The 14,609-nt window shown below is 44.9% G+C and overlaps 1 protein-coding gene across 1 annotated transcript in view; it reads right to left on the reverse strand.

Moving 5' to 3' along the window:
* Positions 1–413: 413 nt before the first annotated feature.
* Positions 414–14,609, reverse strand: part of KCNH5 (potassium voltage-gated channel subfamily H member 5) — a 154,419-nt gene continuing 140,223 nt past the window's right edge. The window contains exon 11 of the mRNA XM_072038185.1: positions 414–3,302. Within this exon, the coding sequence (XP_071894286.1) occupies positions 2,355–3,302 (948 nt within the window). The 3' untranslated portion in view covers positions 414–2,354. The remainder of the gene's footprint in view (positions 3,303–14,609) is intronic.

Genomic DNA, 14,609 nt, shown 5'->3' on the forward strand with positions numbered 1-14,609 from the left:
TGCAGACCACAGCAGGGCTGAGTGCCTGCAGATTTGTATTCCTGTCAGAAGAACAGCTGCAAAGCACAGCTGCCTAATTTGACAGCAGCAACTGCAGCTGCAGAAAGCTATAATGAGCAGGCAGCCTCACCGCCCGTCTTTGGGAAGAGTTGTCCCTTTCGGTGACTTTTATTCTTATTTTTTCGCCTATAATTTCCTGGAGAAAGGGACTGGAAGAAAGGCAGAAATGGGCCCAAAAGGAACAGCAAATTGGAAAGATCACTGTTTTCCCTCCACAAAGTGACAGAACAGAAGCAATGACTTCTTTGGCTTTCTTGTGATCTTTTGGGAGTTTATGGGATTGGATTTCACAGTAGGCGATACAATCGCCCTAAGATGCAGGTTACTAATTGCCACTACTACAAATGTTGCTGTTTTTGTTGTTGTTTGATTTTTATTTTTTACTTTTTGGTTTCTCAGGAATTTTTTTAGTGTAGCTTAGTTTACTAATATGAAGTGAAATGTCTGGCATTGATGTCTGGTAAAGATGCCCACTAATTATAAACATCTGTTCTGTTTACCTGATTGATAGCAATGCCTTGTTGTACAAATATGTTTTACTCGAGGCACTTTTGAAGACATGGGACCTTGATGCCAGAGGCCACTGAAGTGTGGTGGGGATATCCTTCTCTGTAGGAGCCATTGAACTCTGCTGTGTCAGCCTCCAGCTGTACCAGCATTGACTCTGAAGCCACAATGGCCATTTCTGCCATGAGAAATGTGTGCCTGGATTCTCACTCACTGCAAATGGAGAAGTAAATAACCCACCACACTCAAGTGCAGGCCCAGGCAGAGTCCAAAATCTCAGCTTCCAAGAGCAGAAGAATCAGGGGCCTATGCAAAAGCCCGTCTTGCTGCAGTCCTGCACAGCCATCGTGAGGGGTGATGCACCAGCCTAGCTGGTGGAAATACGAACATGGTTCAGGAGGGGGAGATGCTGATGGGAGCCAGCCAAGAAGAGGACCAGAGCACCCAACACAGACCTCATGTGCCCAACAACTGGCTGTGTGGGCACTGCAAGCTGGCACTTGGATCACAACACCCCAGCCACTAAAACCTTCAAATGCTATGGCAAGAGCAGCAGGCAGCACCCGAGGAAGGACTTCATCTCCACAAAACACTCTCCCACCCAAACATCACCGTCGAATGCCTCAGGCTAAAGGGAAATTCACCATCACCAACTTCACATCCTGACTGGTAATTTTCTCTTTCTCAAATGTAGTTTCAGACTGATAAACAGCCTCAGAAAAGAGTGGAGGGGGATTAACTGCAGCCTTTTAACTTCAGGCTTCCAAATCTGCTCACATGGCTCCTGAGGAACTGAAGCACAATTGCTCTCTCCCTTGCTCAGATCTTGTGCAAAGTTTTTCTGCCAGGGGCAACGGGGGGGGACAGCCAGAGAGCAACCTCAGCTCTGCAAAAAACGGGACATCCTAATGAAGATACTGACAGAAGCGGACACTGTCGCTAAGTGCTGCAAAGAGATTCTGCATAATGTCACGCTAACAGTTCAGTAAAAATGTCATCCGTAAAAAGGAGGCTTTCAAGAAAGGCATTACCCCCAAATACACAGCACATGCAGCTGAGAGATGTTCTGTTTGTTTCATTTCCTTACATAAATCACTGCTACTATGTGTTACTTATGATGTTAAAAGAGCAGGAGGATACTCGAAATAAAAGGCTGTGCATGCACAACACACACACAAATCAATTCCAGTGATCTACCCCAGCACCCGACATGGTGCCCTTCCCTGGCGACTGAGCTGAGCCCTCCCTTCAAGAGGAGTGGGGGAATTTATCACCAAATATACAGTATATTGTAATGGAATGATACAAGGAAACAGTACTACTTGGAGTCTGAACGTGTTGGCCACGTCGTGTTAACCTACTGTCTAACTCGGCAGAAAAGACAGTGAGGAAGTAAAAGCTCAATTCACCCAGCCTGAGATCAAAACTGTCATGGCAATATTGGCAGGTTAGACCCTGATTCTTTAAATAGTACATTGCCTTTGTTAAACAAAAGTCATTCTTTTATTACATAATAGAGATTATAAATAAATGTAAAGTGTGCATGCAGTCAACTGCATATTATACAAGCAATATCTATGTTAATAATTGTTTTCTTTGGCAGGCCAGAATCCAGCTGGACATGCAAATATTTACATATCAAAATCCTTGGTGTGTTCAAGTCATATTGGATGCAAGTGAAAATATATATGTATATATATTTACCTTATACACACACATATATATGTATAAAGGTATATATACACCTCTGCATATATACTGTATACATATATACACATAGGTATATGCTAAAAGTGGATTTCATCTTTTTCTGATTCAGGTGATGCAGGCCTTGAAACGCTAAAAATATCCTGGCAGGGTATCTGGGGGGGCCGCTGGGGTGATAAATGAGACGTGGGGGAAGAGACCTGGGGTACGTTCTTTTCAGACAATATTTTTAAAATTTCTGCCACCTGCTTCTCAAGGGCAGCCATCCTGCTGCTTAGCAGCTGGATATCTTCTTTGAGTTCGTGCTTGACTTCCTGCAGCGTGGTTTGTAAGGCCTGCTCAGGAATAGGGTAGAAAGGATGCCTAGCATCAGCCTGAATGGGGCTGTGCTCCAGGGGGCTGCGAGTCTCACCGGCTTTATCCAAGCGAAGGTCACTTTTTGTTATTCCACTGTCACAAGAGTCTGTTTTCCTCAGTGGGTTTTTATTTACACTGTTCTCCGAGTCGTTGCACTTGGGGTCCTCCGAGAGCAGCCCCATCGACTCAGCCTTTGTGACGTTGTTCCAGTCTTCCTTCTTCTCCTCATGGGTCCCCATCGTGTTCTTCAGTCGAAGCCACCCTTTCCCGTTCCCGTTTTTCATCCGCATGGGGCTGTTCACTTTGAGACATTTCTGGTCTCCATTTCCATTGGGCTTGAGCTCCATCGCATCCCTGTTGTTCTGCTTCACAGCCTCGCTGGTTTTCACATAAGCCAGGGACGTCTGGATGGGGGTGATCTGAGACACAGTGACCACACTGGTGCCTGTGATGGAGGCCCCATTCTGCACGCTCCGGCTTTCCACTTGAAGCTGGTTCCTTTCTGGATCGATGTGGGTTGAGCCTTGATTACGCATCTCCTTTTGCTGTTTGAATTTCTGGAAGAGTTTCCGCACGGGGTGGTCCACAGGGATGCTCAGCGTCACCTCGTTCTTCTGGCGCAGGCGCTCCTCTTCCTCCTTCTTGACATCGCTGATTTTCCGGAAGATGATCTAAGGGGGATAAATCCAAAACAGTCAATCACAGGACATCAAATGCAACAGTATGGCAAATGTTACTGGAAGTTGGGGAAACAGAAAGGTCCCTAAGGGTAATCAGGCATTTCTCCTTCCTCTCTGTCTCAATTTCTTACAATGAATTCAAATGAAGCTGATCAAAGCATTGTGACCTCTGATATACACCACTGCATAGATGGTGTACATACATACATACACACACTTTCTTAAAGGTATAAAGTGTTTTTTACCTGTGTTTTTGATGCAGAATACATAGCCCTGAAGAACTAAAGTTACCCCGACAATGCCAGAAAGAAAGAAACTGAACAAAGAGAAGAAAGCAAGCGAGCAAGAACCCAAATAGAGTGATACGCACCGATACGCACCTACCCATTACTCACACTCATAGCTGCTCCTTTGCTGTCTTTAGTACAGATCAAAATGAAACAGCAATTCAGCAGAGACTGCATGGCCGTAAGTTTAACTCAATGCACGCAGCCTTCCAGAGGCAGAAAATCCAAATGTGTGGACTACTTTTTAGCTTTGCTTATTGTTGTAGCGGTGGCTAGAGGGTGCAATTACGTTCCCCATGTGCCGTGTCGTGTGCCTTCACACGGCAGCACAACAGCTTTTATGTCTAATATGTGGAGGAAGGCACTTGGTGCTGCTTCTATTTCACCCTTCAGAATCTCTCTGTAGCAAAAGGAAAAAAGGAATCCGAGCCTTGAGCTGTGGAAGGATCCGCAGAATTAAAACCTTTCTGTTGGTTTTATGCATGTTACTCCCAAATAATCTTTGGTCCTTTTTTACAAAAAGTTTTGTTCCATTTTCTTAAATGTGGGACTGAGGCAGGATAGGGAAACATTCTGTCTCTCTGGCTGATGGTACTAAATTGAAAAGGAGCACATGGTAAGATGCAAATACAGGCTGTGTAGGGACAGTGTTGGTACAAAAGTAAAAGAAAGCCACTGCGATACACAAACAAAACACTGTGACAGTGAGATGTGGATTTTGAAGTATCCGTTTGAGTACCCATATTTCAGTATCGATTTTCTTTAAGAGAGGCTTCTCACACCTGTCCACATTTGCAAAGAAATAGTTGCTTTCAAGTCTCACATCTTCAGAAGCAGGCAGAGGACTGTGGCTACATCTCCTTCCCCGCATGAATCTGGGATGAGCTGGACTTCAAAGCTTCATTAGAGAGCTTTCAAATGCCCTAAGTAATATTCTTGTGCGCTGCTGATAGATTCAGCTGCTTATAATAATTTTGAAAGTTAACATGTTTATTAGAAGCCCAGTTTAAAAAAAAAAAAAAAAAAAAAAAAGCAGGGAAACATGGCAGATACTTTCATCTGACTCTCTGACCTAGATGCAGCAACACATACACTCATTTGGCAGCTCCTCTTCATTAGTGCCTACCCTCATGGAGCAGCTCTCTCGGGCAAGCCACAGGGGACAACGAAGAAACGCAAGAGAAGTTGCCCTTGATTCGAAAAAGTAAGTAATTAGATTGTGTTGAAGCCACATTTTCTAAATGAAGGGTTGGAAGGTGGGTTGCGTTGCCTTGTTTGTGCCTTTCTCTCCCTGGCGGGCAGCGTGGCACCTCTGGCAAGTGACAAGGCTGTGTCCCCAAGCTGTGTCCTGGGGAAGATGCTCAGTTCCCCTGCTGCTCTCTCATCCTACTATGTTCTTCCGTGCCAGGCCAACATGCCTGGGGCCTTGGAAACATCTGGGGTGGGGAAAACTTCCTCTATGCATTTTTTCCCTGCTCTTAGGCCGTGGCCGTGTTTCATACTTTGAGCAACCTCCTCTCCCCAGACAGCTTGTGCCCAGCTGGAGGTGGCTGGGGATGCTGCAGGGCTGGCGGCTGCCTGCAGCCTGGCCATGCTCCCATGTCCCACAGAGCAGTGAATACATGGTCAGGAGAGCATCGAGGTAACTCCACCAACTTCTACCCTGCCAGCTGTCTGTAAAGACCAGAGTGATAACAAAACCTACAGCAGTGTTTTTTAATTTCCTCTCAAAACACCTGCATTTCACTGAAAACCATGCTCATCTCCCTTTCTTTTCCCCCAGCTTACTCTTGTTTTTTTATTTCTCCCTTTTCTCCTCTCTGTTCAAAACGTCTCTATCCAGAGGCTATCTCCCTGCACAGAATATAATTGCCCGTGACTGCTGCTGCTGCCTTCTGCAAAAGAAAAGCCAAGGCTTTGCTAATTTGACACGGTCTGTACTTCACACTCCTGAATTGGGCCCTGCTGAAAGCCAGGAAATTGCTGCGTTTTTCTGTGCCAGAGCCTCACCCCAGAACCACTGAGCTGGATGTCACTCAGATTAGCTGAGCCCAGAGGCATTGGGGTCCGCAGCCTGGTGCTGCAGCCCCTCAGCACGGGGGAAGCAAAATGCATTCGTGCCGTGGGGACAGGTGGCCGAGGTGACACCTGGCTGTCACCTCTTTCGGCCTCTTTTAGGACCAAGGGGGAAGCCTAGCAAAGCTCTTTGATAAATCTTTTCTTCTTTCTCTGTTTGTGATAGGAAGTGCTACACCCTGGAATGATACCAGCAGCCCCTCTGAAGAAGCAAGCCTGCTGAACTCTGCAGCAGCACAGGGACTGGGTGATCCTGGGGTTAGCTGGGACTCGTGAGCTCAGGACTGACCTCACTGGAGCTGTATTTCCAATGCAGACATCTTTTAAAGGCTGCAGTTGCTGATGGATTCACAGCACCCAGCTCCCCCTCAGCTTTCTGATGAAAACTGGATGTGTTCATAGGTGGTTGCTATTTGCTTTTTCACTCTGAAATGCATTAACAGGCAGACCAGATCTCTCCGTATTTGGACTGGATATAAGGCAGACAGTTTTTACAGTGAGGGTGGTGAGACCCTGGAACAGGTCACCCAGAGAAGCTGTGGATGCCCCATCGGTGAAAGAGCTCAGTCAGGTAGGACAGGGCTTTGAGCAACCCGATCTAGGGAAAGATGTTCCTGCTGAAGCTGGGGGTACTGGACTAGATGATCTTTAAGGGTCCCTCCCAGCCCAAGCCATCCCATGATTCTATGATTCCATGGTCCTAGCAGACAGTGAGAGATTACAGCACGTTGGTGACCAGGGACTTGGTCCTCCTCTGTTTGCTGAACCACTGTCACCAGGAGGAAACCATTTCACTCCTGAGTCACCCCATGGAGACTGTCCCTATTCCAGGATGTCCACCCCTACTGAAGGGATTGCCAAGCCTAGCACAGCAGAAATCCAGTCTTAGTCAGGACTACTCGATATCAATATCATTAGAATATGTACAAGTAAAAGAAAAGAAAGTTCTGCTTACACAGGCAAAGAACTGGGAAAAAAGCTAGGATCTGAATTCTAGCAGTGATAGTTATTCTGCACTACATTTTTCCATATTGAGGACTGTTTTCTTGTGGATGGATTTAATCCACTTCCACAGTGGTTTAACTGAAGCCAAATTAGGATTAAATGTGTCTACACAGAGCCTTATTATATTAATTGTCTAATAACTATTGGTAGCTATTTTTCTCTATAAATAAGCCCAGAAAAACACCTCCTGCAATCTGACATTTCTCAGTGATTTGAGTGAGACTTATTTTCAAATTTTTAATTGGATGAGCTATTTCAGTTGTCCCTGACCCTTTTCAGCGAGGTTACACATAGGCCTGTCGAAACATATAACCTGGGAACAGACACAAACCCCAAAGGAATTAGTCAGAAGAAACTGAATTAACTGTGAGCAGAGCACAGGGAGTAAAGAGCCACACTTGGGTCTCCTGGCAAGGGCTAAATTCATTAATGTGACAGGGATTCAGTGTAAGACTTCATTTCCTTTACAGATGGGATTGCAAAAGACCTCCCCAATGCATCACAAATCCTGTCCCTTGAGACTAGGTTCCTGTTTTTCTTTCTTTTAATGTATTTGTTTGAGGAGGGAGGGGAATGGGGATGACATTAGTTATTGAGCTGCCAAAGGTTAAGTAAAAGTTAACTAATGGTCGGCCCTGGGAACTGCAGTGGTTGAGGAACCTATGAGGCAGGCAGAGAGGAGACAATGGTGACCTGAGATTCTCGGTTTGATCTTAATCCCAATCTCCCTTCCCTGCACACCACAATGAGAAGTAACTCACCGTGTTGGTGACCCCAGCCCATCGTCAGTTCCAAAGGGGCACCTTACCAGATGTCAGAAAGCTGAAGCAATGGGCATGTTCCCGCTGGAGCCGTTCCCATGGGGTGCCAATTTGTATACGTGCAGAGGTGGGCAGCAGCAATGAGAGGCTGGGCAGCCAGCTTAATGCTGCCTCATCCCGATCTACTGCAGAATTAATTGGTAAACCTGTGTCTTTTTCAGATGTTTTGAAAGGCACCTGTCTTCAGTTGCCTTTTTTGTACCGCTAATTCAAAAATCCTCCCTCTACAACCTTGTTCAATTTGCAAAGACCTCTTAGTAAGTCAGCCCAAGGACAAATTAATTAAAGTACGTGAATTAATTAATGTTGAAGAATTACAGTAAGTTCATAAAAGTGGCACATGTTTGAGTACAGATCATTGTGTCCCATTCCTAGAAGGTCCCACTGCTGCTGTTAGTGGTGTACATACATTCGTCCTCATAGAAACCTGCACGAAAGGGCACAGAGTTGTGATGGTGATGAACACAGCCGGTGTGCACTGAGGGAAGGAGAGGGGAAGCCACACGAAGCTACCAATGTAAAGATTTTCCCAGTGACTAATAAACACTGGGTGCCCAGACTGACGCATCCTACAAAGGTACCTGATTGGGAAGAGAGGTCAAAGTCCTGCAGCAAGGGGACACCTTGTCCCATGAGAACTGGCCTGACTCGGCTCCAGAAACTGAAACTCAAAGAAGACACCACATTTCAGCACCCCACAGCTACATATGGCCATGAAAAGCAGGATGGAGAGCCCCACCATTCAGCTGCATTGGTGCTGCAGTCATTAAATGAGGTGGGTACTGGTCACCACTGAAATATCTCTTCCAGAGGTAACTATCCTGATTGTATTTAATGTCTTGTAGAAGTCCTCCCATCTGGTTACTCACAACCCAATGTGTTTATCTAGAACACTCTGATTTTATTCTTATTTAACACAAGAGCAACCTGGAAGGCACTTTAATTCAATATTGTGGCCCTGGTGACAATTCACTGTGCCCCTCCCCTGCAGCACTGAAAATCAGATCAGTGAAATGATCCAGATTAATAAATTAGAAGAAATAAATGGGGTTCTTTGTAACCTGGACCATGCCAGCAATCCACCTGACAGCACAGCTCCAGAGCTGAACTGGAAAATGCAGCAGCAGAGGGAATGCGCGGTGTGAGTAAGAGGGAACTTTCCAAGATAGCTTCAGCAATGCAGACTGTATTATGGAAAAACATCCATTTTTTGACCACACTGAAGAGCTCAAGGCTTGCTTGCAGCTGGCTCGAGATAATTCAGAAGTCCCCATTTCCCACTCTGTGTGCCCCTCCTCTCCTCCAGAACATGGTAGCTACAAGACCAAACCTTGGCAGTGAGCAGGGTGCCTCACCCTTCTTTCTGAGACGGTCAGCTCAAAAACTGAAGGTAAAATCATGGAAGGTGGTTACAAGACAATACAACTCCTTCCTTCAAAATCGTATTTGTGTTTTATATTACGTTACCAACACAGAAACATGTATTTCTGTGTATTAACAGCCAAACTAAGATATCCGTGCAATACAGTAAAGCCTGTTTTAAAATGTATATCACTTGCCCTTTCTATATGCAAGCACCACAATAAGCCCTGTGCCCTCCCACAGGGAGATCCCACTTGGTAGGAGCTGCGTGCTGAGATCATACAGGAATGCGAGCACAGCCAGGTGATCCCCACTGACCAGCGACTCCTGAACACACCACAGAACAGCTGAGATCTGCTTGATTTTTCCTTAATGGAAGCAGTAATTTAGATCTCTTCTTCTTTACCCAGCAACCAATTTTTTTTAGGAATTTAATTATCCTTGAGATTTCCTCCATCTCACAAGCTTAGCTGAAGCGGGCAAATGGAATTGAAAGTTCTTGATACAACCAATAACAGACAAATACCGCAATCACATATACCTCATTTTCTTTGGGAACAACAGAAAAAAAAAAAAAAAGGCAACAAATACTATTGAAAATAAGACAAATGAATGCTTAATTGATGCCTAGGCTGATCAACATAAAACAAACTTTTGCAAAGATGTTCAAAAAAAAAACAAACAACCACTATTAATTTTCACATCTCAGAGTGCATCGTAGAACAGTAATTGCCATTTTTTCTCATGCTAACAAGGGAGGCGAATTTGTGTCAGCCCTAGGATTTGGACATGGGATAACCTAATCCATGCTGTGCTCAGACAACTGTGCTATTTTCCTGCTTCTAAGAACAAAGCACAAAACACACCCAGCTTCCAGAGCACAGACCCTCAGACTGGGGTTCACCTAACAAAGCCGGTGTCTGCGACTGAACTCATCCTCCGGCAGCCACGCACAGCCTAGGGAAAGAAAACTTGGAGGCTGTGAGTCATTTCACCTGCAGCTTGCTGCTAAAACAGGTCAGACACGCTGTACCCTGAAATGCCTGTTTGTCTTCCGTGTCTAAAAAGGGAGCTTTGTCCAAGTCACTTGGATCCAGACACCTTCCATGTGATGCTGGGTAAGAAGTATCTGAACCCCTGCCTCTAGCAGTGCAAATGTCAGGGTTCGGAGCAGGCTTTTCAGAAAGCTTTCCCTTAAAGCTTTTGTGTGTGTGTGTGTGTGTGTGTGTGCATTTTACCCTTCATCTGATGCTATTTTTATTCCCTCCAGCATGCTGGGGTATTGCCAGTTCCCAGCCAGGATGCATTCCCCACCCAGCCCCAGCCACCAGCCAGTCCTTCCAGATAAGCACCATTATTTTAAAAGCTGCAGAGGGAGGATGAGCGATGACTGCACTGAGGACCATGCCAGGCTGGCAGGTCAAAAAGCAAAGAGTTTTTTAAACCTTGGCAGGTCACAGAGAACATGATACACTGTTGAAACTTACAGGGTAAAAATTTCTTAAAATTATTTTTTCAGAAATTAAATATATTTTTTTAATGTAACTTTTTAAGAAGTTAATTTTTTTTCCTTTTATTTTACATGAAATTACATTTTAGAAGTTTAATTCTTGAAAGAAGGGAAAGATGTGAATACACATGAAATAACCTAGCGTGAGTCTTTCTGTTTGTAATTCAACAGAAACCGGACCCCTGGGCTCGCAGAGCTGTGAAATGCAGCTGTGTGATAGAAGACCATGGGCCTTCTGTATTTGTCCTTCATCTGAAAGTCTGGCCTGTGAGCCTCAGATCAAGCCAGAGAAACCTGAACAGGCAGTGTCAATTCAATCCTTACTTTGGGAAGGATGCAAAAACTGCTGGAACGCACTGTGGATGGATCCACTTTCTGGTCTGGTTCTCTGCCTTGAAAACCTATTTCATTGCAGGCTTTCTACCTTTCCAAAACAGAGAGGTCAATGGCAGCATTGCCCACAAGATGCATTTTTGGCTCTTAACAGGGTGGACTTTGGAGCAATGCCTCCTCCTAGGTCAAGGCAAAGCAAGGAGGTTTGAGCAGACAGCCCTGATGGGAAGACCGAGCCAGCAAGGCCAGCTAACACCAGCAAAGAGCCAGCAAGGAGCACTGGCACCAACCCATCTTCCATCAACAGCTTTTGGGTATGGCTTGTGCATGAGAACAGCCTCTCACCGTGGTGTCCTGTGCTGGCCAGAGTCTCTGTAACCAAGAAGCATGGCCAGAAACTCTCTGCTGAGGCTGACAGTGATGAGAAACCTGGCAGAAAGGGAGGGCAGCAGAAGCTGGAATAAGCGAGAGCAAGCAGAGATCAAAGCCAGAGCACCTCTTTCTAAATGTAAACTGCATTTAGGATGCTTCACCTAATTTACTCCTGTAAATCTCCCTGTCCTCTTAGCTCACTTTATTAATCTGCACTCCGACCGAGGCTGCAGAATGGATGGCCTGAAATGATGGCTTTATTGTTCTGCTCTATACACTCCTCAGACAGATAGCTTTACTTTGATGTGAAACTCAGCCTCAAAAACAAATTGCTCTAACAACGGTTTTAATTGCTATGCAGTAAATTCTCCTTAATCCTCCTGTCCCAGGAACTGCTTTTTGTTAAACCACTGCTCCATCTGCATGTGGGAAAGGAATCACTGTCTTTGGCTGTGCAGTGAAAATGACTGACTGCTGAGCAATTAGTTAATCTCTGGGATAGGAATGTTTCACTAAACAGTCTTTCATGCTGGATTTTGGAGGAAAAGAAGATTTCTGTAGGTTGGTCTACTGGCTGCTTGAAAGAAACAGTAAATAATAACCCTTCTGCAAATTTCTATTGATCTTGACTTCAGAGATACGGCAGCATGCAAAAGCAAAAGCTTGCTACCAAGCACTTTTTAATTTTCCTATGGAGAAACTGAATTCTCGTTTCCTCATAACTGATTATTGAATTGACTTGTAAGAGAGGTGAATATTTCCAATACAAATGACAAAGTGATGTCATTTCAGGGCAAGAAGAATTATTTCTGTGAAGCTGAAAAAACCCTTTCAAGGGAAATTTAATCACATTTTATGGGCAAGAAAAAGGTTGATCCTTTCATCATTACTTAATATAGATCTGTGTTCCCCAAGCTGCTGATCTGGATAAAAAAAAAAAAAAAAAAAAAGCTGGGCATGTAGAAAGGGAGAGACTCTTCAGAAGAACCCCAAAACAGCCATTTAGCAATTTCCTGGAGCCCAGAACTTCCATCCCCTTGCTACTGCTTGCTCCGTGCTTTAGAGATTGAATATTGTAGGTCAAATTTTAATCTGGTTCCATTTTGTGTTCGCAATCAATTTGCACGGCACCCAACTACTCTTGCAGAGAGACATCTGTGCATGCTGACAGTCAATTAGGCTGATCTGCATTTGCAAACGAGCATGCATATTTAAAAGAGAATGGTTGAGAGTTCGCCCCATCTATTTCATATGGATCTGAAGTCATCCAGCTTTACTTCACAAGTCTGGATTGAAGAAGGAAGAGGAGAGAAGCAGGAAGAGATCCAAGTCCCATTCATCACCTCCCAAGAACATCATGGCCCGACACATACAGCACTAGACTGGGATTCGGGAGAATGGATTATTCTGCTGGTCCAGCCTTTGGCCAAGTGGGAGGTCTTGTGCAAATCACACTGTCACTTTGTGTATCCATCCCTCCCAGCATAAGAGAGGATAATGATACTGCCATCATTTCTGCAGTTAATTGGAAATCCCTACATCACTGCTAACTATTTACAACCGAGAGACTAGAATTCGTCGCTGGTAACAGAGCGAGGCCAGTGTTTTGTCTTAATGCCAAAGTTGAGGCAGTTCATTAATAAGAGAAGCCATAAGAAAAATAAAATAAAAAAAATAAAAAAACAGACATTGGTGTTCCTATGATTTCAGTTCAGGAAGAAGAACTTAAGTCTGCTGTGCTGAGGCATCCAAGGCAGCGCACAACAAATGTACAATGGTACATGAGGGCCTTTCCAATGCCCTGATAGATCTGTCAGACCTCGTTTCAGGGTAGCACTGACACCTGCTTAGCAAGGAAAGATCAGGCAAGTCACACAGGTTGGGTGATGGGCACTGATTCTGCAAAATGATGTGATTACACATTTAACTAAGTGTTTACTGAGCTTTGAGGCTAAGGAGTCAGATTTCCAAAAGAAACATCAAAGCTCCTTATTCCGTTTGCACAACCACATACATTCACAACATCCATAAAGCACTTTCTGAGAACAGGTGAGCCTCCTGGATCAGGAGCCTGTCGAGTCACCCAGAACCTGAGCACCTTCTGTCCATACTTTTGGCACTTATGGAGGCCCCCCTTTCTTTGCACACCAGGGGAAAACAATGCATGGATTTTCTTCTGCTGCGGGCACAGCTGCTATATCTGATGCCTGCTGGGTTCTGTTTTCCTGCTAGGAAAAGGGTGCTGAAGAAGGGCACTGAGCACCTTTGGATATGGGCAGCTTTGCCACAGGTTTTAAACAAGGCACTAGAATTGAAAATAATCACGTTTTTTCTTGCTTTGCCCTCACTGTTTTCTGTTTTCATTGCTGTAACCAAACAGCAGATGTCTTAGCATGTTGCAGAACAGCCAGACTCAGATCTATTCCTCCAAAGACAGCAAAATGCCTCTTCCACATACAGACAGTTATTTTAAACAATGAACCAGCAAGACTGCTTTATTTATGCATTAAGGCATACTTCTACTAGGACCTACTGCAGGCATAATTTAGGGTCAGTCCGTTGCAGACAGGAATATGGGTCTGTGCTGCCTCTGAAGAGACTTACCTGTGACTGTGACCCAAAGAGGCACAGTTCCTTCTATGGGGTTCTCATCACAACTGGGGGGCAACAAAACCCTGCTTTAGCTTCCCAATTCCTTTCCAGGACCTTAAACCTTAGACTGAACTCAGTACGAAGACTAAATACCAAAGAGCTGAAATATTCTGTTGAATCAGGACCTACTTCATTTTCTGTATGAAATACAGCAGGCATAGTACTTAGCTCTTCCACTGGATCTGGAGGAGAACTGCAGCAAAGACCACCCCACACCAAAACCCTCCCACAACTTTTTGGACTCCACATTGATGTAAATAACTGGTGACACATATCACCAAGTGGAGCACCATGACCACATTGCTACCACCAATCCTGCCAGCACACCACCAGTAGGAACCCCAGGGCTCAGGAGCTGAAGGGAGCTTCCCATTGCCTCCCAGCCTGGCTGTGGTGTGATGCACTCACCGGCAGGCAGTGCCTCTTCAAGAGGACAGTTTCCAACGAGATCAGGCAGACCTGGTCCTCACAAACTTATACTGGCCACTGGATCAATACCTGCTATTGGCAACGACCTAGTGAAATGTCAGCATGCAGCACTGTCAATTGATTCAGGCTTTGCTGCGCTGCGGATGAGTTATGGTCTGTGCATTTTATTCGAGATGATTACAGAAAGAAACTCCTCAAAGAAAGCAGCTTTCCCTTTGCCCAGCACAGTATCTCCTAAGAGTGATATGCTTCTGAGCATAAACAGGGAAAGATAGTTCAAAGCCTTTGGATGACAGCAGGGTGGTTTGAGCTCAGGGCGGACTGCAGAAATGGTGCTCTCTGGGACGGGGAAAAGTGCCAAAAGACTTTTCAAGCTGCTCTTCAGCCTGATTTAGCTTGGAACAGAAAATCAATCATCAATAATAATATGCAGTACTAATCCACCACTCTT

This window comes from Anas platyrhynchos, chromosome 5 (assembly GCF_047663525.1).
Source record: "Anas platyrhynchos isolate ZD024472 breed Pekin duck chromosome 5, IASCAAS_PekinDuck_T2T, whole genome shotgun sequence".
Lineage (NCBI taxonomy): Eukaryota > Metazoa > Chordata > Aves > Anseriformes > Anatidae > Anas > Anas platyrhynchos.